The sequence below is a fragment of the Empidonax traillii genome, unplaced genomic scaffold (genome assembly GCF_003031625.1).
Source record: "Empidonax traillii isolate 1590-97213 ecotype Southwest subspecies unplaced genomic scaffold, ASM303162v1 scaffold27:size3997909, whole genome shotgun sequence".
Taxonomy (NCBI): domain Eukaryota; kingdom Metazoa; phylum Chordata; class Aves; order Passeriformes; family Tyrannidae; genus Empidonax; species Empidonax traillii.
Window position 1 is genome coordinate 3283446 of NW_020955220.1, and position 23863 is coordinate 3307308.

Sequence of the window (23863 nt, forward strand, 5' to 3'; positions counted from 1 at the left end):
TGGGGAACCCCGAAAACCGGGTAACCCTGTGCCGTTCGCGGGCCGAGGAACGGGAGGCGGTGCGGGAAGCGCCGCGCCCCCTGTGCCGTCGGGGCTCGCCCCGGCTCCCCCGGGCTGCGGCGGTGGTTGATTGGCGCCGCGGGGAGTTCGCTCGGGGAGGCGGGGGGAGTGTTTGCCGGCGGGGGGTGGTTTCCCCCTTCCCTGGCCGGGCTCATTGGCCAGACGGCGCCGTGGCAGGAAGGGGACAGAGACCACGCGGGCTCCGCCCCGCGCCAATAGAAACCTATCGAAGGGTAACCCGAGCCCAGAGAAACCCGCGGCGGCGGTGCCAGCACCCAGAGCCGCGGTCGGGGCCGGCTTTCCGCAGGGGCGGCCGGGGGCGCGGGGGTGCGCGGGCGGTGACCGCGCCATGCAGTACCAGCCGCCGGGCGCGGCGCCCGCGGCCCTGGGCGTCGGCGTCCCGCTGTACGCGCCCACGCCGCTGCTCCAGCCCGCGCACCCCACGCCCTTCTACATCGAGGACATCCTGGGCCGCGGCCCCGCCGCCGCCCCGGCCCCCCACTCCCTGCCCGCCCCGCCGCCGCCGACGCTGCCGTCGCCCAATTCCTCCTTCACCAGCCTGGTGTCCCCGTACCGGACCCCCATCTACGAGCCGACCCCCGTCCACCCGGCCTTCTCCCATCACCTCGCCGCCACCTACGGCACCGGCGCCTACGCCGGGCCCCTCTACTCCTTCCCCCGCGCCGTCGGCGACTACGCGCACGCCCTGATCCGGCAGGACCCTCTGGGTAAGCCATGTGCCCTCCCCTTCGCCCTCCCTGTCTGCTGCCGCCCCGCTCCCGTCGTCGGGGCTAGGGATGAATGGAAAGTGCATGAAAGCTGTCCCCTTCCACCGTCTCTCTGCGCTTCCCCGGCTCCCTCCGTCCCCCATCAGATTTACTGTAAATTAAAGACGTGCCGCGCTCCGAGCCTGGCAGCGAGACCACGGTGCGCGGCCGCAGTGACTCAGATTTGTTTTCCTTCAACCAAGTGACTATGAGAGTGTCCTTAGTAATGTCGCGTGTGGTTTTGGTGGGGAGTTTTAATTGTGCTGGGAGATCGCATGGCAGATCTCAGCCTTTTCCTGCGGATGACTTGAAAAACAGCCGGCAGGCCGGCTCCGCTCACTGGGGCCCCCGCGGTTCTTCCGCGGGTTGGGCCGAACCGGGTCGGGGCCCCGGCGACCCCTTCTCGCCCGTGGCCGGGGGAAGCTGCGGGAGCCGAGCCCCGCGCCAGGGCTTCAGCACTTGTTCTTAGTGATTGCAAAACTGGACCTGACTCACCACATTTGTGCAGTGAAAGAGGCTGACCCTTTCCGTTCATACAGGAAACCTTGAGCTCTCGATAGGAGTAAATCTGGTTTCAGGAGCTGTTAAGTGTTTTCCTGGCCGCCTGAAGCAGGCTCTTCCCCGGGAGTCGTGCACATTGCTGATTACTTTATCGACATCCTCAATACAGACAAATTCAGGAAACACTCGACTTCTGATAGCCGGGATCCGTTTTTCTGATATTGTTCATTTCCTCTGTGTGGGATGTGACTTTATGACAGCTAAAATAACCAGTTGCTTCCTATTTTTTGAGTCTGTTTTGCACCAGAATTACTAAAGCCTGACGCAAGCAAAATCTCGAAAAACAATGCAGCGAATTTCAAAGGGTGCAGGCAGCAAGACAGAAAGACAAACAGTGTGACTCAGTGGCACTGGCCAGAGCCTCCTGCCCCGGGATGCAGCCGCCGCTCCGCGGCGGGGCTGGATCTCCGGCGTGTCGCCGCCTGCACCGACTTGCCCCTTACCACTACCCGGGCCCGGGGCTGAGCCTGGCGGGCACTCTGCGGCCTCTGGCGGGCAAGCCCCCAGCCGGGGGTAGGGGAATTGGGGGCACTTCTTCCCAGAAGCCCATTGCCGTCGTGTTGGCGCATCCACCCCCGCGAAGTCCCCTCTCTCCGCGGGGATCTGGGCACTAACTTAGAGAAAGGCAGACGGTTTCTTTGGGGCATCGCAGTAAAAGAGCAGAGCGAAGCAAAGGTCTTTTTTTTTCTTTTTTTTTTTTTTTTTTTTTTTTTCTTTGCGAGATAGACCAACAGGAAACACATTGACGGAAATGTTGCCAAAGCCCGTAGACTTCAACTGGTCTCGCTGCTCGGCGGAGGGGAAAAATCAGAGAGGGGAAAGACCAGAGTAGGAACTGGGGGAAATAAAATCAGGCGAGGGAAATTAGCGAGCCCTGGACCCGGCGCGCCTCCAAGTCTGGGCTCGGGCAGGAGCCGGGGCTCCGCGGTCACGCGTGTCCGCGGCCAGCCAGTGACCCCCGGCGTTCTGCCTCCCTTTGTAGGGAAGCCGCTGCTATGGAGCCCCTTCATCCAGCGGCCTCTGCACAAGAGGAAAGGGGGGCAGGTCCGCTTCTCCAACGACCAGACCATCGAGCTGGAGAAGAAGTTCGAGACGCAGAAATACCTGTCCCCGCCAGAGAGGAAGCGCCTGGCGAAGATGCTGCAGCTCAGCGAGAGGCAGGTGAGGCCATGCCCGTGCCCTGGGGGACCGCACCCCCAGCCCCGGGCAGCCACTTGGGCTGGCAGCACCGACCCCGCTCCGGCCCCGCCGTGCAGTTGCTGTCGGCGTTTCGCTCCCGGGGCCCGGCCAGCTCGGGGGCTGTGGGGAGGAGGGGGGTGGCAGGCTCTTGCTTTCTGCTCGTGGCTCGGGTAGGGCTCCCAGCACTTACTGGCTCCAGGACTACCCCGTGCCTTCTCTCGTTGTCGTTGCTCAGGTCAAAACGTGGTTTCAAAATCGCAGAGCCAAATGGAGGCGCCTAAAGCAGGTACGCGGATGTTTCTGTTTCTATAGAAATAAGTATTTTAATTGTCTTATCTTATGCCGTGCTCGCCTATTCCAGGTTGTATGCAGAAGTCATCTGAAAGGCTGTTTAACCTCTTCACCTTGATTAAAAAGACAAATAGTCATGCTGGAATCCATGAGGGCTCGTTCAGGCAGCACTAACGTTAAAAGCTCCTAATGTAGTTCCTATATCAATTATGCCCATCTTTCACACACCACCTATTAAAACTCCAAGCTAATTGTTTTGTAAACCCATATGTTGTTTAGCCAATTAACGTGGAGAAGATAAGTAATTGTCAGTAAATTACTTAGGGTTTTTTTGAGAACAGTATTTACTGGTGTTTTAAATCGCCCTCTCTTAATAAACATAAGTCGATTTATTTTGCAAACGTTGGGAGAGGCAGATACAAACACCGTGTTTGTTTTGAGGAACCGCATGGAAAATTGAGTAGCTTTTACTTTTTGTTCACAAATAGTTAAAGCAGTTTCCCTTCCCTTAGATATTGTGCTCAAGCAGATAATTTTTTTTTCTTATGGCCCATAGGGCCCAATCCTGCCTGGCTTGGCAAAATCAAGGTCCCTTGGCTCAAATATTTTTGCAAAATCCCAACATCATGGCCTGAGTCTGGCTTCAGTAAATGTGACATGGATGGCCAAATTTTACTGGCAAATCAGCCTTTAACATACAAGTGATAAGAAAAGACAAATAATCATAATGCCACGCTCTAGATGAATTTGTTGTGTGACCTTCATCTGAGTTAACCTGATCTTCAGTTGATTTTTTAATAAAGTCACATTATTCTGGCAAGAGGCAGGCTGGGTCCCCGGTGGGGCCCAACTCATGCTGCAGTGTCCGGAGAGCTCGCTTGGGATCTCAGCCATTTTAAGTCATTTCCTCCTTTTCATTCAGTCACATCCATTTCTCCAAGCCTGCACGGTTATATCATGGGTACGTGTCTCTGCCTGCTTTCTCTTAAGAGTATCATTTCATGCCCCCTTAGGGGACTGGGCTCTCTAGTCAGCTGCCGACACAGGGCTACTCTTGCCTTCAGAGGCGAGGTTTTGGTTAGGTTTGGTTTTAGTGGTGAGTGTTTTAATGTTGAGTTTTAGCTTAATTAGTAATTTTTTCCCGTTTGCTTTTGGGCCACTGATGGATTCAACCTCCCTCCTGTTGCTGTTGGGTGTAATTAAAGAAAGATCAGGGCAGGAGGAAGCTGTGTGTCGGTGTTTGTAGACTCATAATAAACATTTGCTTTGCTAAAGACAAAAGTTCAGAGGTTCCTGGGCTCCAGCAGCTCCTGACTCTTTTGAAGTGGCTGTGATAACCATCGCCGAGGAGCCTTATTCACGGCAGCAGGCCCTGTGGCTGTGAGGGACTGTGATCAGAGTCCTTGCCCAGCCCTGTCCCACTCAGGCAGGTTTATAGGCAGGAGGCCCAGGGAGGTAGCGGGACACCTGCCTTTTCCTGCAAGAAACCCAGGGTGGTTTTCCCACACAGCACAGCTGGAATTCCCAGGCCTCCTGTCTTTGGGCCTCGTATTTTTGTATCAAGCAGGCTTCTTTCATTGCAGGAGAACCCCCAGGCCACCAAAAAAGAAGAAGTGGAAGGTGCTGACAGTCACGGTGACCAAAGGCCGGAGAGCTGCCAGACCCCTGAGCAGAAGGGTAAGGAGGTCTCTCTGGATGGCTCGCAGTACACCCCCTCACCAGCCTCCCAGGAGGACCTGGAGTCAGATGTCTCCGATGACTCTGATCAAGAAGTGGACATTGAAGGCGATAAAGGCTATTACAATCCTACCCATTAACAGCCCCATGCAGAGAGTGGACCCTAACTTGGCTTGCACTTTACCAGGGGCTGGTTTGAAAGAACATTATGCTACGGGAGAAAACTTTCACCGTTTACCTGAAAGAAAAACAAGCATCACCAAATAGACTCGTTTTATAATAAGCAGAGAAAGAAAGATGTATTTTCTGCAAACAATCCAGTTTTGGAAGACCTCTAGTTTGGTTAAAAGAAGATGGTTTGTATTTAATTATTTGTAAGATATATTTGTACAATAATCAATGTTCTAACTGGAATATAATCCTGCACCCTGTCCTTACGGTGGCGGGGTGTGTCTGAATCAGCTGCTGGTGGTGATCAGGCAAAACTCTCTAACTAGTGTGGAAGTGAGCATGGATTGCAGGACTAAGCCCTTTGTATGTGTAAACAAGTGTTGTTTAAATAGATTAATTTAAACGCCCTTTGCAAGCAGAGAAACATGTTCTGTGAAATAGGGAGGGATTTGGCCATCCCGAGAAGTGCCTTATGCTCACACCATTTTATGTGCCGTGGTGCTCTCTACTGAGACATCGCTCCATTTGTCAGGTAGAGTCTTTGGACAGATTCGTTTTTCCTCTCATGTGAGATGAAATGTGCCTTCTCAGATTTTTGAGAACTTTGCCTCACAGTTTTAATGGTTCCAATTGCAGAAAAAAGCCCCAAACAAACAGACATATTTTTTCTCCTTTAAAATCTCTAGCACTAGTTTTTTATGGATTTCATATTTGAGAAGAAAATGCAGGGAGTGATGCAGGCCTGCTGCAGGAGAGAAGCTGGCATCAGGTGTGGGGTTCAAGTGGGAAGATAAAGCCTATCGTATACATATCTGCTTCTGTACATACTAGTTTTCTTTAAAAGTCTTGCGGTTTTGTACCTCACGTTCATATTTTGTACATATTTGTTCAATGTTAAAAAAAAGGCAGAACCTGATATTTAATTTTTGATGGACATGTCTGTGAAATAAACCTAAACTCTGCACCACCTGCCACACTGGCCAGTTATTGGCAGGAGAAAACCAAAACTCTCCCCTCTGCCAGCAATTGTGTTGTGATTGGGCTTTTTCCTCAGTACAGTGCTGGTTGCCGGCCACCCCACAGCCTTCTGGGTGCCCTCGGTTGTGGGGATTTCACGTGGGCTCACTGTTATTTTTTTTTTTTTTTTGCTGTTTTTCAGCCTGCCACCCCGCGTTTCGGTTTTGTCTGTACCCGTGCCCACACGGGAATGGGCTCTGGCGGGAGGAGGAGAGCCTGGCCGGCGAGCCCAGGCTGGAAACGTAGGTGTTTACCCACGAGTCGCCCCCATCCTCGGGGGCCGGGAAGGGGGTGCGGGCTGGAGGAGGAGCAGGGCCGGCGGTGCCTGCTTGGGGCCGGGCATCGACCCCAGCCGGGGCAGCCGCTGACCCACCTGAGTCAACAATGGTTATTCATCGGCCTTTCTCCGAAATCATGCCGACCTGAGGAAGGAGCATGGAACCCGGGGTACGGGAAATGCTCCCAGGAGCGGGTGTCTCGGGTGTGCTCCCGCGCGGGTATTCCGTTTCCCCAGGCGCTGCAACAGGGACCTAGCCCCAGCCAAGCGTCAAGGAGGCTTTTAGTGCCAAGGAAGGTTTTTAGAGAGCAGCAAGTGACTATTGCGACTGGCGAGGGGGATAGCCCTTAGAGCAGCCGGGATTAGTACTTATAGAAACAGCAGCTGAGTTTTCTGAATGAGTGGCTTTAGCTTTGGCTTATTCTAAAACCGCGATCATGAACGGGGCCCGAAAAAACGAAGTGATCGGGGTGTTCCGTGCACACTGAACACAGGGAGCAGGCTCCGGCCGCCCCCCGAGCTGCTCCCGCCGGGGCCGCGCCAGGGCCGAACGCCCGCCGTTCGCTCGGCGGCCCCGGGCACCTGAGCATCGGCCCCTGCTTTAACGCCACCCGTGACAAAGGGAGCCTCGGGACGCGCCAGGGCTTCCCTAGGGCACTTCTCTGCCGGGATCGAGCGCCAGCGCGGTGCGCGCCACGCGGGGAAATCGCGGGGAGCAGACAGCTCACAGCCGGGCTCCGCCGAGGAGGAGATCGCTGCTCCATCCTTCAGCTTTTCCCTCGCTCAGGGTTTCCGTCGCGGGTGTAAACCCGGGTCCCGAGGCAGATGGGAACAGCCCGCCGTGAGTCTCGGGAGCTGCGCCAGAGAGGGTGACGGGGTGGAAGCGACGGAAGCAGGGGAGGGAGGGCTCGGGATGGTGCGTCCCGGCCCTCCCTGTCCGTTTTTCCTTGTCTATCTGTCCCGACCGAAATCAGGGAGCTCGAAGCTGGCGTTGCCTCTTCAAGGCCACTTCGTGTTACGGTTGTGCTTTCATATAGGGATGGGGACACGCGTAGGACAGAGAGTGGGCCGTGGGGTGAACTCCGGCAAACCCCGCGTGGTTATGCCAGCATTCCGGAGCCGGGAAAAGGCGGGGGCTGTCAAGGGCTCTCCCGATGTGATGGCCGGGGCGGGGGCTCTGCCCGAGGTACTCTGTGGGGTCGCGGGCCCGGCGGTGTAACGGGGTCCAGGGAAGCCGCGCCCGACAAACTGGGCTCTTTCCCCGCTGTGTCAGGGGTTTGGCGGCTCCCTGCAGGTGAGGAGCGCAGATGCGCCGTCTGCAGCTGCCTGACCAGCGATGTGGATTTCCAGAGTGTCGCGACAGGTGACAAACATCGTAGTAACCCAGGCTGAGCTGTCGATATGTCCTTGCTCATCCGCCCACCCGGGGAGGGAGGCTCAGGGAGGCAAAACATATCAGAAGGGGCTCGTTGAGCTGCCGATCAGAACTAACCCGCCAGCAGCTGTCCCTAATTCCCCCAGCCCGTTTCCACAGCGGGAGAGACCGACATGGAGATGCCCACGGCGGGGCGGACGAGCGGCTCGCCACGGGCAGTCTCTGCTCCTCGGCATGAGAAAAACAGCCAAAGCACTTTACACCGTTGGGAAAACCTTCGAGCCCCTTCCGTGCCACCCTGCTCTGTGCTGTTTGTTTGTCCGTTGGCTATTCCATGCCGAACTGGCACGTATGACCTTTCCAGCACAACTCCCGTCTTGTTTTCGACGTTTTTTATCAGCCGATTCAACTTGAAAATGGTTATCATTTAGCAGAAAAACAAACAGAAAAGCACATTTTTGTAAGCAAAACGTTAATGATTGGAAGAATTGCACCAATTTCAGCTTGACAGTGTGTGATTAATCCTCCGGGTCAGGTACTTATATTTTTAGTCATTAGGTTCGTCGGCCTTTGATATGCAGAACTGTTTCTAGCCTAATAGGCTATCGACCCAGCCGCTGTGTACTTTGACTCCTTGCGCAGCGCGGTCCCTGGCCCGCACCGGGCACAGCCGGCGGCCCCGCGGGATGCCCGGCCGGGTGGGGCCCGTCCTCAAGGAGATGGTCAGGGTCACCCGTGGAAGCGGCGGGAGCCCTCTCAGTCCTCGCAGACCGCCCACGCGCGGGGCAGGACGAGTCGCGTGGGGACGCGCGTGGGGCTGAGTGTCTGTGCTCGCCTCCAGTGCTGCCGCGGGGTGCGGGGGAGGGGGCAGGAGGAAAGTGGATACACGATGTTTGCGATGCGGGTCACTTTAATCCTTCCCATTGAAACGTCCTCTTTTATTGCACAATAATAGGAAATAATAACTCAAGGCTCCTAATTGTTTGCTTTCGCTGAAAAGGACCTTCCTCTGGTCATGTCGGATAAATGAAAGGTTTGCCACTGAGTTTAGTGGACAGTGTGAAATAGTATTAGGTCTCGAGAAAATCTGCTACCGGATGTATTCTCAGAGGACCGAAAAAAATCAGACACACAAAAAATCTCTTCGTGGGTATTATTGACTTTTAGCTTCGTATATATATAAAAGGGTGTTTTTTAAAGGCTTAGCACATGAGAAAGTTTCAAGACAGAGAGAGCTGAAAACCTGAAGACATGAACAGCAGGTCAGAGCATGCTGATCTGATTCAGATCAACTTCCTATTAACGTTTAGTGGTGGTTTGGGCTCAGCAAGGACAGAAAGATCTGTCCAGGTCTGTGGGTGACAACAACTGCTTACCAAAAAGACTTTGCTGACTGTAGAGTTTCTGTCTTATTCTGAATCATGGACTTTTATTGGCTGCAGGCCTCCTGAGCACAGGAGGTTTGTTTTCTTCCTATTTATCCACAACAGGAAATCAATGTGTATTTCTAAAATATTTCAGGTGGTGCATCCCAAGGCCAAAAAAAACTTGACACAATTGTGAAAAAGCTTCATCATGTTAACTTAAGTGTCTTCATTTCACAAATCCATTGTTTGAGAGCTATTGACAAGTGACTACTAAACCCAGGGAGTCTCAAGCACATCCAGAGTGTGTTACTTTGGTCACTTGGAGTTATACCAGCAAATTATTATTTGGTGGAGTCTTTCAATTGAGTTGGTGACTTGTGAATTTTCCCCTGAATGTTAGATACCCACCCATGTCATAAAGACATAATCTCTAATGGGACTAATTGAGATGTAGATTTTTTTCCTACTAGATACCCATCTATGTCATTAAGCCTTCATAATAAATAGAACTAAAAGTTTTGTTTGGATTTTGGTTTTCTGGTTGTAGGTTTTTTCCTTCTGTTTAGTTTGTTGTTGTTGTGTTGGTTTTTCTCATGTAGAAAAAAAGGGTCTGACAATTAACAGTCAGAGTGGTTGGGCTTGTGCTTATTCTACAGTCGTGGTTGTGACTTCGTCCTTTTTTTTTTATTAATTGTTTTTTCTTTCCTGAAGGTATTGTTTAAGATGTCAAAGATGCTAGTACAATTCTGGGAAACAGATACTCTAGTTTGTTCACTCTCCAGTCAGCTTGGTAGAAGCAAACCAGTGTAAGGATATGTATTAATGACTAACAATATATCTGCTGACTTTGTAGGAGACAGTTGTAACAATGGGTATGTGTGCATGCATGCGGCCTAGACATTTTCAAGCAGCTGTTTAAAGGAGCAGATTAGATCGAGGGTTTTGTCTGGGTACATTTCAGTGACAACGAAATCAAAGTCAAAACTAATTGCTGTGGTGGCCTGTAGGAAATGAACTGGTGCTCACAGTCAGCTAGAAATACTAATGCTGAAGACTAATTGAACTTTGCATTTGTTGGTACAGTGTAGGCAAATGATTTGGGATAAAGGATTGAATGGGCATGGAAAAAGAGCTGCCATCTCATCAGCCTTAGGGAGGGGGCCATTTCCAGGAGACCTAATTCAATCAAGCTTATTTAAGGACTAAAAATCCCATGTGACAGACACATAGACTCAACACTTCTAATATGATTTTAGCAGGCTGAGTTGCAGTCAGCCAGGAGCCCAGACTATGACCTGCTAAAACTTAGCAGATTATCTCAGTAGACTTTTAGTAGGTCTTGCTTTTGAAAACAGAGTGCCTGACTGAACTAAATCTACTGAAGAAAAGGATATTTTTCTCTTGTTGTCTAGACAAGGCCTTCAGGGTTTTCCAACATGTGAATCTGTGCCATTGCTTTGAAGACCTATGTGAAGAAACTTCTTATTGATCCTTTCCTATGCTATTCTCTTTGGCTGTTGCAGTGGGACTTTCCAGTGAGCATGGCATGCCATTTTAAGAAGTGTTCTGTCATTGTCTAGACAGGTATAAAAATTGTATTTTTAGAATTACTTAGAAAACACTTTTTAACACCTTTTAGCATTTGACTTGTCCTATTTTTGCAAGGTTTCAAAACATGTTAGTCAAACCACATTAGCTAGTATCTTTAAAGGCACAACTTTTTTCTTAGTCTAGATGTACTGAAAGAGAGTACTTGTCCTGGGATACACCCACACGAGAGTACAGCCTTTTTAAAATGAGTCAGGACTGTCCGCTACCCTGCAATTGTATCTCAATGACTTACTGCATCTATCAGGATAAAAATTACAGGTTAAAAGGGGAAGAAGTAACTTTGTTTTATGCACATCAGTCCTTCAACTTCCTTCTCTAAGTAATAAGGAACGCTCTTAGCCAGCCAAAATCCGAATCTATCACACAGAGTCAATTAGAGAGTAACTCAGACCTGTGGTAGTTCTAGGGTATAGAAGGACCCAGTCCTGAAAGAGGATGGGCCAGTGGCTGAGGTTACTTTCCAGGGACTTGTCCTCCTGGTTGTCACCTTTGGGGAGCTCTTTCCAAACCTACCTTGAATGAAAATAGCCCCTGTTCCTGTAAGCAGTTTAGAGATGGTAACCCTTTGAAGAAAAGGTCTGCAGTAATTTGGTTCATTTTGGCTGGTGGGTGTTGAAGCTCTGCCAGCACACCAGAGAAAGTTTTGCTCATTGAGGGAGTTTATTTGGTTGGTTCTGGGCTCCATGGCTAGTAAGACACCAGATTAAATTTGTCTCCGAGCATGTCGGTGCCAGTTAGATGTGGGCAGGAACTGCGAATGAGTTGCTCTGTTCACTGAAAACAAACTCAGAGCTGTATAACTCGGGGTGAGAACAGCCAAGGGAGCTGTGCTGTAGTAGACAAGGCTTCAGGGGCTCAGAGGCAAAAAGAGCAGGATGGGACAGTGGCTCTGCAACTCCATGGCATCCTAATGCAGGCAGTGGAGCAAAACAGGAATTTTTTCTGAAGTTTGTCGAATGACAGAGACTGATTTGGCAAATGATTGTTTTGGGTGAAGAGCAGAAATGACTCTGGCTGTTTGGCAGGTAAGAGATTGAGGTTTTCCACCCAAGTAAGATTTTGGGATAACGTGGTGCCCAGCACAACCCCTAGGAGATGGATGAGGTCTGCCCTGCAGAGCTAAGCCCATTTTTCTGGCTTTGCTCCTGGAGACTCACACAGACAGCATTGGCTTAGTCACCAGTAATGTGTCGGGTACAATACTGTCCCTTAGTGCAATACCCCCTGCAATTTTATAAGCATTTTACCCCAAGTGAAGCATCCTAATTTAATTCAGTGGAATAGCAGCGATATTGGCAGCAGCAGAGATGGCAGACCTTGGCAGGCTCTGCCACCTGATCTCACCTCTGTGAGCAGGCAGGAGACGTACAGCACTTCCCCAAAATCCTACCTCTTTGTGGTAGCTCTTTGGGGAGGATTGAACCTCAACTCTTGAAAGCATGCAGGTAGTGTTCGTGTTGTTCACAGTTTCCCATACTGTGGTACCAGAAGAGAATGCTGATGCTGCAATAGCTGAGTAAAAGACACCCATTTTCTGCCAGTGCTACTCTCGCAATGAATATTGTTCATGCTTGGTGCTGGTTTGCTCCACCAGCTACCCCTACCCCCAACCTATGGGAGTGTCTGGGCAGTCAGGGTGTACTTGCAGAAAGTGCAGGCCGTGAATATCAGCATATATTATAATATATTTATGCCTTAATTAAAAAAACTTACGCTGTAAAGTCACTCATTTACCTGTTAACATCTCTGCATTGCACTACAGTTTTTCCTCCCTTTCTAACAATTGCCAGATATTTTTGCTGTAACAAAATATCTTTGTTATCTGCTGTCTGCAGATAGAAACAAATGATATTTTTCTAGAAAAGAGAATTATACTGTAGATGCCTGTGGATGACATAACACCAAAACACCTCTGAATGTAGTGGGCACTGGGATGCAAAAAGCCAGCTTCAGAATTTTTTTTAAGACAGCAGAAATTCCCTGTGCTTCAGGTAATAAATATCTTACGCTCATGGTTGTGGTGATCCGTTTATATTGATTCATTTTCAACTACTCAAAAATGAAATTGCTATGCTGTAGTATAGCCCTTGGAAGAGATTTCTTGACAAAATTATTTTCTGTTATTTTTTGGGTTTTTTTCAAAGGTGATATTTCTACCTCATTATTGTCTGCTGAACTATTGATCACATAATTCATTAACAAGAGCTGTACGATCTTATTTCCTATATATATAAGGATCAAGCATCTAGCAATGCCAACTGCAGCACACACGACGATACTTGAAAGTGTATATACAGTATTAAGTTGTTTGTTGGTTGCACCAGAACAAATGTAGGATAAATAATGCCATTAAATAACAAATGGATTAAGACCTTATTTTCCTTAGTTGCTTACGGAATCTGCATTACTACATACTTTCCATTATTTGCAAATTACACCAGACAGATTGAATAAATGCTTTAAAATGGGTTCTGAACACTGGTTTAGTAGCACAGAGGAAGTGGTTTCTTAGACAACTGCTACCCACATATTGATTTAATAATAGAGAGGTGGAGGGGCGAAGATGAATATGTTGATGTACCGAGCTGTTGATTGTTTAATTGAAGGTAAAATTTTTAGCTTCACTAGTCAATTACCTGATCTCATTAAGTTCTTAAAAGTCGCTAAAATACCATTCTGGCTGAAGCAGCTGCACTTTGCTACTATATTGTCTAAAGCATTAGGAAAATCATTTGCTAATGGTGATTTGCAAGTGTAAACATGTGATATTTTTAGCATCTGAATAAGCTTTCTCCATGTGAGAGATCTTGAATGACAATCATGCACCAGGTACCTAAAGGCAAAGATGGATATGCAATGTTTATGTTTGCTTAAATGAACCCTAAACTTCTGAGTATTTTAAGGTTTTGTCTAAATATTCAAACCTTATCAACAGAGTGGAAAATGGAAGCAGAAAATCACAACTTTTGGACATTAGAGCTGTTTCAAATATAAATATAAGAAGTTATTCAGTGCCTGGCATAGAACAGAGGTTGTTTTAAGGATAAATGTAACATAAGACAGCATTTGACATCCCTGTGGATCCCATGCTGTGAAGATGCTGAAGGCACCAATGTAGCAGCACAAGGTTATGATGCTCTGAAGACTCCAGAGCAGCAAGGACAACTTGTCCTGTGCCTCGCCTTGTTACTTTGGAAATTGCTGATAAAGGGCTTTGCATGGCACCTCCCAGATTCTATATGCCATAGTGTGTGCGGTACTGACATAAGCACTGCTAGTAATCAGTGGCATTTTATGTATTTCCAAACATTACAGGAACACATTCTTTCAGCTTAACACAGCAAGATGACTGTCCCAGAAAAGGTGGGTGATTTGTTAGTGTTTATACAGTAACGTAAGAAGCCCTTTCCGCTCTGCTTCCCTGTGTACCTTGTTTGGTTTTTAGATCAGTTCATGGAAAGACAGCTGGTTTCTATGCAGAAGAAGGACTCAAGGGTGACTTTCTTCACTCTTGCAATGTGCAAGCAATGTGACTTTAGTCACAAGAACTTGATGAACTCTCAGAAAGGAGCTAGTCATGTTTTTCTCTCAGAGTAAAGATGTAACAAGAGGTTGCAAACAAGTTCCACAATGAGAGATGAAGGAAGAATTGCTTTTTTTCCCCTTCACAAAGGGTTAATTATAGATATTAGTAGCTGAGAAATAATTTAGAAGAAATTCAGTAACACCAGGTCTTTCCAGTTTTTGGGGTCATTCCCACTGATGTCTGTTTCTGATTCTGTGCCAGTCAATGTACTACTTACAATCTCTTTGGAGTCAAAAATCACTGCCAAAATATGAAGAATGGACAAAAGCACATAGCACTGATAAAGAAATGTGCCAGTTCCCCAACCTTAGAGCACATGCCTTCAAACTTCTCAGGAAATACAGTTACTATCTTCCAATAGTTATCTATTATTACTTGAAGTTCTAATACATCAGTGGCTCCCAAACTACCTGGGTGCTTGTTACTTTGGTTTTTAGTGAATTGAAGTGCAAAGTGAAAAGCAAATGGAACTGCTACTATTGCATTTTGATGTTATGTAAATTGGCAACTGGATTCTGCACAAGGCATTGATAGAAATAGATCAACCCAAACATTCACAGGGATTTTTCTTAATGTTATAGTAAGTATCAGAAGGTATTTTATGTTGTAACACAAACAGTGTCATGAAAAAGACAGTAAGATAACATTGATTTAGGTCGGTCAGACTGCAAAACTGCTCAGGGTCTGGTGTTTGGGTTTGTTTTCAGTTTTTTTGATTGGCTATTGTCATTTAGGGGTGTGGGGAGAGGGATGTTTCGGCTCTGCACTCTTCTGTGTTGACTGTGGAATTGGGCAGAATGAGTAGGAGCTGTGTAGAGCTGCTCCATGACTCACTCATACTGTCAAGGCAGACAAGTTTGTTGTGCCAGTGTTCTTGTGATCAACCTGTCTGTCCAAAATGGTGCTGCAGCCATTAAACATTTCTCAGGTTTAAATAGCACAAACCCAATTTTGGAAGGGGTAAAGCCTACGTAACTTGGTTTACCGTTGCAGTTTTGGAATGATAGCAAATTCAGCTGTGATTTGTTTACAGGAACAAGGAAACCATTTTAAACACTGATTCAAAGGCATTTCTTGGTGATAGCTGCTATCAACAGTGGGTTGACTTCCTCCTTGGTCAGTAGGCCAGGAGAGCCATCCTGGTGGAAATGAGAGTCTGGGAGGCTCTCCCCTGAGCAGAGCCCTGTACAACAGGAGGTCCTGCAGAGAGAAGCTCTGGGAATAGCTGGCTCAGGAAAGTGCCCAGGGCCAAATATTTGCAGAACTGTTCTGAACTATCGTTCTGCTTACGGTCTTTGTGGGTTTGAGATAAGAAAATGAGGAAACTGAATAAAAGCAACGATCCACGAAAAGAGTGAGTTGTGTAAGAATATCACTTCTCTGTGCCATGTCCTCCCTGTTACAGACCTTGCTGCTGTTGATGAACAACTTTTGAGGTGTCTGACTGGCATTAAAGTTCATGCAGCTTCTTAAATGCCAGATATGTTGTAACCTGCACCCTGAAGATTGCATGCTGATATACAGCAATCCATTTCATAGAATCCTTTTCAAAATAGAGTAGGAGAAGAATCAGAGTGTAATTTTCTTGAATATAATAAGTATCTAATTCTGAAGTTCATCTTGTTAAGGTCTCCTTGGTTTGGATTTTTGTTGGTTGTTTCTTGTGGGGTTTTGTTTGTGTTTCTTTGCGTTTTTTCTTCTATGTTGATTTTCAGTGATTTTTCATGTTTTTCAGAGTATGAAGAACTATTTTTCTGGTAGCATGAGCTATACCAAATCCTGAAGGTTGCAATTAATGTTGATTTATGTGTCAGACTTAGCTAGAATTGTCAGCCTAGGGAGATCTTTTTCCTAACAAATAATTCAACACATTTCCTGAAATGAAAGTGGCAGGCGATTACTTATTTTGTGTCTTTCACTCTTTTATCGGTTGAGTTGAGCTCATACCATCTTACACAGCATTGGATTGCATTTAAGTTTTCTAAAACATGTCCTCAAGAAAAGAAGCAACTACAGTGCAGTGCATTTTAAAACTACAAGTGTCTACATAGTATTTGACAATAAAACACATTTCTCAAACTTCTGTCTTCCAAGAATCAGCTAAAGCATAATGCTGGGAATGTAATGTATAATGAATGAGGATTTTTCAGTGATTCATGAGAATTTGTCTCATTCTGTTTCTAGATATGACTGGGTCATTAACTACCCTTTGAATATGTATACCTTTAGAAGCAGAATTTCCTTTTGCCCACTAAGATCAGTAATATATGATACAAAAGCACTGAAATGTTTTACTTTATCTCAGCAGTAATTTTTTCTCTAATTAGGTATGTCTTGTTCCCAAGATAATAAATTTTCTAAAAACCTTTTCATATGATCACTCACAAATATTAAGGCTTTTAATAGTCGTATCGTGCAATGCTTATATTGCCTGGGCAGCATTTACCGTGACTCTACTAATGCCCTGCTTTTAATTCCTAATGATACTAAAATTAAATTAGCTATGTACTCTCTTACAACTTCTGATCTGTAAGACTGTTTATACAAGCAATCAGGGAAGTTAGCTGCTCACTGGCAGGGCAAGTGTCTGCAAATAGCCTCTGCAATAACATATTAGCCACTGCAGATGGAGGAATATGAATTAAGTATATAGGTTTTGCACTTGTTTCCCTTGTGCCTCCCCCCTTTCCTTGACATGTTTACTAACACATTTGTAATGTCAGAAAGAGCTCTGAATGTTGAGCATTAATTAGATGTGGGAACTGGAGCATAAAATAACATCTACGTTTTACCCTTTTCAATCAAGAGGAAATGCTCTAATGTTGGATTTATATTTAATGCAAAACTAAATATTTGACTCACAATATATTATGTCAGCAGATTAGCTGGTGTTTATCACAGTTTTCAAAACTGGGGCTTTAATGCCTCATTTGACATGATTTTGTCGGTCCCTGGCAGAAAGCTGATAAACTGTCCATTTATGCCATTACAGCTGCCTCTTGTAGCTCTTGTGCTGCTATGGAGAGGGGTCAGCTTTTCCTGAAAACCTTTGGTTTTGATAATTTTATAATGGATTGATCTTTAAAGTTAATTTGGCTGTATTTAAGTAGATAAATTTAAGACTGTAAGTCAGGTTTTGATGGTACAAGAATAGCTTAAATTGACTGAGTGGCCAAAAATTATCTAAATATCACATTCTTTCTGTCAAGGTAGCTGAAACTGTAGTTAAAACTATCACTGAACTTCTATTTCTTCCCTTATTTTGAGTTTCTCCTTCAGAGAGACTTTTTGTTTGTTTGTTTGGGCATTTTTAAAAATTTCCTTTTGTGCACAGGTAGCAAGGAAAAAAGGTTCTCCACAAGAAAGGTCAAAACTGAAATGGACAAAATTATATGGTCTCTGTTGACCAGATAAGATGATTCTAGAGGATTCTCCAGCTCTAAAACCCTCTCCAGACATTTTACCCAGGTGGGGTTGTCAGAATGGGCAACGTCTTACCCTGCACCCCAGCTCTTACATATTATGTGGATATGCCAGCGCCAAGTACCCTGTGCTCAAAAGACTGACGTTGGGAATGTCATTATTCCTACTGACTTCTATTGTATTATTTGCCATTTCCACGGGAAGAGCTGATATACTCACAGGCCCAACTAGAGATGTGCTTGAGGTGAATAAAGCCACCTACGTTGTCTGAGATGGTGGAAGCCCAGGTGTGAAATGGCTCTGAATATTCCTCCAGAACAGGACAGGGTCCTCAAGTTATAGAGATGCTATGCTACACTTTTCTTGGAAAGTCCAAATTATGTCACGTCTTATTATAAATGCAGCAGAACTATTTACCATTAATTTCTCATCCACCTCTGTTTTCCTTCTTGGTTTCAGAAGTAGATATTGTGTCTGTTCTGCTGACTGGGCCACAACACTGCTGGGACAGCTGTGATGGCCCGAGGAATTAAAAATGAGATGGGGAGTCCTGTTTCTCTCACGGTACCTTCCGTTTCATCAGGCTCTGCTTACAGAATGAGAGCTTTACTAGTTTTATCAAAATTGGAAAAATAGTAATGAAAAGACAAATGCAACACCAGCAAGAAGGGCTACTCAAACAGGCAGTGCTCAGTCCCTTACTCTCACTGGCAGGGAATGGCTTCCTGTAGGACTGGATGAAGCTCTCTTGGGTAATTAGTGAGTTAGTTGCACAACAGCCTCCCTGTCCAGTGTAGTAACATCATTAGAAATAGGAATTGTGTGTCTGTTTAAGAAGACTGGCACAATTTTACAATTATCTAAACAAAATGAGTTGCAGAATTTCAGGTCAAATTTGAACTTTGCCCATTCTCCATAAGTGAAAGGACAATCAAGTCACTGACTTGTAAAAAGCGCAATTCATCCTGCCCATTTTCTTTCCTTTTTTTTTCCTCCATTGATCCTATTGAACCCAATGCCAGCATATGCATGAGTTAAATGAACATTTACCTTTGTTGACTGGCTTTTAGTAGGGAAAGTATGTGGAAAGGCCGCTGCTCAGGATGTTGAAAGCAATGCTTTTCAGTTTTATGGGCAAAAATTAATTTTTCCCCTACAGAAGGAAAAATAGTTCCAGCACTGAAATCCTACACTCTGTGGAGATGTCAAAACCTGAGGACACAATCTGTTTCAAGAAATTCAGGTGCCACTTATCTCTGTTCCTGGATAGTTCTGTCCTAGCTGATAATATTAAGCCACCACGAGCCCAAGGGTAAGATAGTCCTTCCCTGCGACCAGTGGCGATTTCAGCAAACAGGGCTTTAGTTTCTCTCTCTGCTTTGGGAAGACCAGAAGATGGGAAATTAAAACAATTTCCCCAGTAAAACCCACTAGAAGTGGGAGGAGAGTCATGCATATTTGTGCATATTTGCAGTCCACCCACTCCTTCCTTCCCTGGGCCCACCCTTCCGCCCTCCACGCTGTCCCCAGGGGCACAGAGGCTCTGCCCTGGTTGTGGCAGCATTGGCGGGGGTGTCAGAGCGTCCATCCTCCCTGCAGGGCTTAGGAGGAGAGGCAGAGGTACTCTGGGGGCTGGGAGCAGTCCTGCAGTCCTCCTCCAGCTAGGAAATGGAGTTATCTGTTTAGCTAAAAGCAATAAAAAGAGCTTCCCTCCTACCAACGCCAACTCACGTGGTGTGTGTCTGACAAGCCTAGGTAGCTGCCTTGCTCCTGTGCTCAGGCCCAACAAGTGAAGCTACAAATTCTCTAAAACAACTCATGTTTCTGTGTCATTATCGAGGCAAAGTTACCTTTTGGTGGTGGGTTGAAGTCAGTGCTTGTGCTAGTGTAGAGATTAAAACTCTCACGGGAACCTGCAGAGGTGGCATCAGCCTCTGGGTCCACTGGAACAGCACCTTTTGTTTGCTGACCTGGTGCAAAGGCAGCTCTTCTGTGCTCAGCGGTGCCAGTCAGCAGAGGCCTCAGAGCTTGTGGGATCAGCACTTTATTCACATGAAAGACCTGATGCCTTTGATTCAGTACTTCTGTCTTTCCAGGATGATGACACCAAAGCAAAGGTCTCTGTGATCTCACTGTCTCAGCAGCTTTCATGTGTGAGATTGGTACACAGAGAGTTGCCCGTCTGGCATCTATTTACTCAGTGGAAAGTGAGCAAAAAGGCACAGACTTGCCCAGGGTCGCACAGCAGAGGTGTCGCCAACTCTTTGCAGTGCACTGCCTATTGCACCAAGTTTTAAGAGTTCATTTTCAGCCTCAGCCCTTGCTGTTGTGTGATAATCTGATCCTTCATTAAAAAACCAACCAACCAAACAAAAAGTCCAAAGACTCTGTAACATTGCCAATAAGAAATTAGAAAATGTGCAGCTAAGGAACCAAAAAGAATCAGAATGCAAATAAGAACCTATGTGATTTGTGAAACAAACATGCTTTTCTCAATTTTCTGACTTTTTTGGGACAGGGGAACTCACAGTCCTAACGCTGTTAATGGAAATGGTGAATGCTGTGCTTTGAAGTCCTCTAATATGCTGAAGGTGCTCCTGTTCACATGCATAGTTCTCAGGGTTGCCCTGGCCACAGCTTTAATGGGACAATGACATGGATGAAGACATCCCCAAAAAAAGCACCAACCAAAGGCAGAAAGAACTCTACTGACTCATCAAATTTAGTCTTCTGTTCTCTCAAAAATCATGGTATCCTTAGATATATATGTTTATATCACTGGAGGGGAAAAAGAAACTGCTCTAAACTTACAGAGCTTCTTTTTTGACTTCTTGTCCCCTTACATTTCCCACACAACTCCTACTGCTGGTGCCGTATTTATTAGCTGATGGACCAGCGTGGTGGCTGGCTGGTGTTATTACATAACTGCTGTTTAGATGGAACAAGTGCAGTGCTGAAACCTAAACCTCTATTGTACTCACCTAAGAGAGCAAACCAGAAAATTAAATACCCTGACTAGGATGAGATTTTCAAATGCATTTGATGTTGGCCTTTTTGCATCCACTGAGTTTCAGAATAAAATCCTTCCCTGCTCATGAGGTGGACAAAGCCATCCTGGCCTGCTCCTGAAGATTTGACTGTTGGTGATGTCTTATTCATGTTATAACACAGCTCAGTCTTCCAGTCAGGAAACCAAAAGAAGAGACATTCTTAGAGTAAGGTTTAGAATAAAATTATAAACATAGATTAAGGTTATAATCTCAGGCATACTTAGAAACACTAAAGGATCAGTCCTCAGGCTGTTTTACAGATTTCAATTTAAAAGTACTCAGGTTTGTTAAAACTTTAAAGGCAATGTGTTTAATGCAGGAAAGTTATTTTTTAGTTTGCTTCTTTAATTAAACACAAAGAGAAACTGTGCCCCACATGCCTTGGTCTTGTAAATGCTTACTGTTTACCCAGGCAGCTGGAAGGATGAAGAAACAGATATGATTATGTCCCTGCCATCTGTAGTGGGTTTCTGTGGCTGGGTTTCTGTGGCTGGGTTTTGGTGGCGGGGCAGAGGCTACAGGGCTGGCTTCTGTGAGAAGCTGCCAGAATCTTCCCCTGTCCTGTGGAGCCAATGCCAGGACGGGCTTCCTGCTGCTGGCTAAGGCTGAGCCAATTAGGAATGACAGTAACACCTCCATGATAACATATTTACGAATGGAAAGTTCCTTGCATTTTCCAGTTTCAAGTACAAAGATTCCTAAGATCTTTGTACTTGAAATTAGTTGTGTCTGTTGTAAGAAACCAAAGTCGGCCAGAGGAGAAATAAAGTGAATAAAATCAATATATGAAGCAAAGAAATGTTCTACTAAAGTGAAAAAACAACCCACCTTATTCTGAATACAAAATATATCTAAACTAAAATTTGGAAAAAAACAATAAGCATTCTTTGTTTCCATTCAATGTCAGACTCAAATAATCCTATTCAGATGTTTTGGACAACAGGCTCAAATACTGGCTTGGAAGGGGAAAACTATATGGGGTTTAACACCTTATGTAACATCAGAACTGCTAATTTTGTATTGATTTGAAATAAGAGAGGCATGATGACAGCACTTTGCAGTAACATGTGCAAGGTCAAAGTAACGTAGCCTAGAAAATAAAACTGCTAAATATTCAGTATGAGTGAAATAAGAGCATATTATAATCTCTTCGTGTTCCAGCACAGAGGAGGGAAAAGCTATTTCTTATAAATCACTGTCTGAATTCTGCCTTAGGAAATGACAATCCTAGTACTCACCTACCACAAATAAAAATAAGGAACACCTGTTGTCTCTTTGTTCTTAATTTACTTCCTCTGGCCCAGTTTGACCCCTTGCCTTCCTTCTGGAGACCTCCTATGAGGAGCAGTGGTTAGGTCCTTCTTGTCCTTTAGCTTCTCTGATGGAATAAGTAAGTAAGTGTATACAGTTCTAAGAGGTTGTTTCACTTTGCTCTGTTTTGGTTTCTTTCCCCTCCCTTCATTGTTTTTTTCTTGCTCTTTCTTAATTATCCAGCACAGTTGGTAATTGCTGGGGGATACTTGTTTATGTGGAATTTTGGTCTGACCCAATATAGCCATTTTTATGTTCCCAAGTTATTACTGTCTTACAAAATTATAAAGTCTAAACACCTGAGGAAATTAAGCTGCTTTGTATTTTTTATCATCTTGCTGTGACAGATATATTTCATGTTAGTTTCTCTTCTTTTTATGCCTGACTCAAACAAATTCATAGATTCTCTATAATTGTAGGGGCAGGAATATCAAAGCCCTATCTCCTCAGTTCTGTGACTGAATGTGTATCAGCTGGTGACACATTGGCTTCTTCTCTTGTAAAAGGTAATGAAATAAAAGGGGAAGGTTCTGTCTACTGTTCTTTATAGCTTTTTGTACAATAATTCAGCATCAAATTTAAAATGAGTAATACTTCCTGTTATGATACAACTGGTTTAAGAAAAATGGAGCTAGCATATATCTGTTTGTCCTGTCTGGAAAAAAAAAAAAAAAACAACCTGATTTTGGCTGCTTTTCTTTTTTTAAAGAGAGCATTCACACATCCTAATGGTCACTTTAATTGTGTATAACTGTATATTCTCCAGACAACAAGAACAAAGGCATCTATATGTGCTAAATATTGTTTCATTCAGGAAGTTATTCTTATGTGTATGTTTCCACAACTATTATCAGTAGGATTGAAGGGTAGCAGCAATATCCACAAGCTGTCTGATTTCCTTCCCACACTATCAAAGATTGAAAGAACAAAGATGAAAATGTTGGGGAAATGCCTGTAACTATGACATAAATTTCTTTCCAGGAAAGGTTTTAGGAAGTTGCCTTTAATATATTGTTTATAGTTGGAGGAGGCGCTCCTGCCTGAAGGAGTTTGGTTATGTTGGATCTTCTAAGCATTCCCCAAGTCTGGCCTCAGGATGTCCTTTGGTAAGTTATGTCTTGGTTGTGGTAGTGGAAGCGCAAAGCTCCTCCACTGTTTCTAGATTGTTTTTTCTGAATTTGCATTGATGCATCTGAAATCAAGCTGTTGCAAACTCTGGAAAGTTCAGAGGATAAAATCACATAGGAAATTATTGCTCTTACAGTGTTTATATTTCACTTTATAAAGTTCCATGATTAATACAGATTATTTATTGTTGTGACTCCTCTCACCATGTTTGCTGATGCCTGTCCCTGGCGTACATGCAGCGGGAAGCTTAAAGAAAGAGGAGCTGCTAAATCCTGTGGCACTGATGAGAGGCTGGAGCCTACATTTCCAACTCCTGTGTCTGTCTGGGAAAAAACCTTCCTAACATAGGTCACCTTTAGTGGAAATCCATGCCGAGTGAATGGTTTCAAACATTGCTCAGCTCCCTTTTATGACCTTATTTTGTCTCAATGTGACGGGCCAGTTTCATGCATGTCCTGGTATAGGAACTGTCAGGAAGCGCTTGGCATGGCAGCTGGTTGGGAAAGGCTGTCTAAGCACTAAAATTGGACATCCAGATGCTTCCTTGATTAAGATCTCCAGACTGGTGTTCCCCTGGAATCTGGGAAGTGATGAAGAACTGAATTGATGTTTGCCAGGCCACAGGTTACCCTTGTCCTCTGAGGGACTTCTGTCCCCAATCCTTGTCACTGCACCCACCCCGGGGCTTCTGCCAAGGCAGAACAAGAATGACTGCAGAGATATGTGTTTGCTGTGAGCGCTGAAGTGATGTGTCACCAGAGCCCACAGTTTGTAGTGTCCCTGTCCTCTGCTGCTGTCACTGTTGTTCTGTTGCGTCATCCTCGCAGAAACACCTTATTCTTATGAGGCAACTTTCTGGGTCAATAAAACAGCATTTCTATTAGTGGTTAGAAATGTTTATGGGGAGTAAAATAAAAAAGTAAGCCCTTGCATAGCATCAGCTAAATGACTAATGAGACCAGATACTTAAGATAAATTTAGGCAGGCAAGAGTGGCCACACTGGGGAAGGCC

General features: G+C 45.6%; 1 protein-coding gene across 1 annotated transcript; it reads left to right on the forward strand.

The window, feature by feature from the left end:
* Nucleotides 1–409: 409 nt before the first annotated feature.
* On the forward strand, nucleotides 410–5670 carry HHEX (hematopoietically expressed homeobox). The gene is made up of 4 exons (XM_027909282.1): nucleotides 410–788; nucleotides 2371–2549; nucleotides 2803–2853; nucleotides 4442–5670. Exons 1-4 carry the CDS (start codon nucleotides 410–412, stop codon nucleotides 4673–4675), a joined length of 843 nt encoding a protein of 280 aa, XP_027765083.1. The 3' UTR covers nucleotides 4676–5670.
* Nucleotides 5671–23863: the final 18193 nt, after the last annotated feature.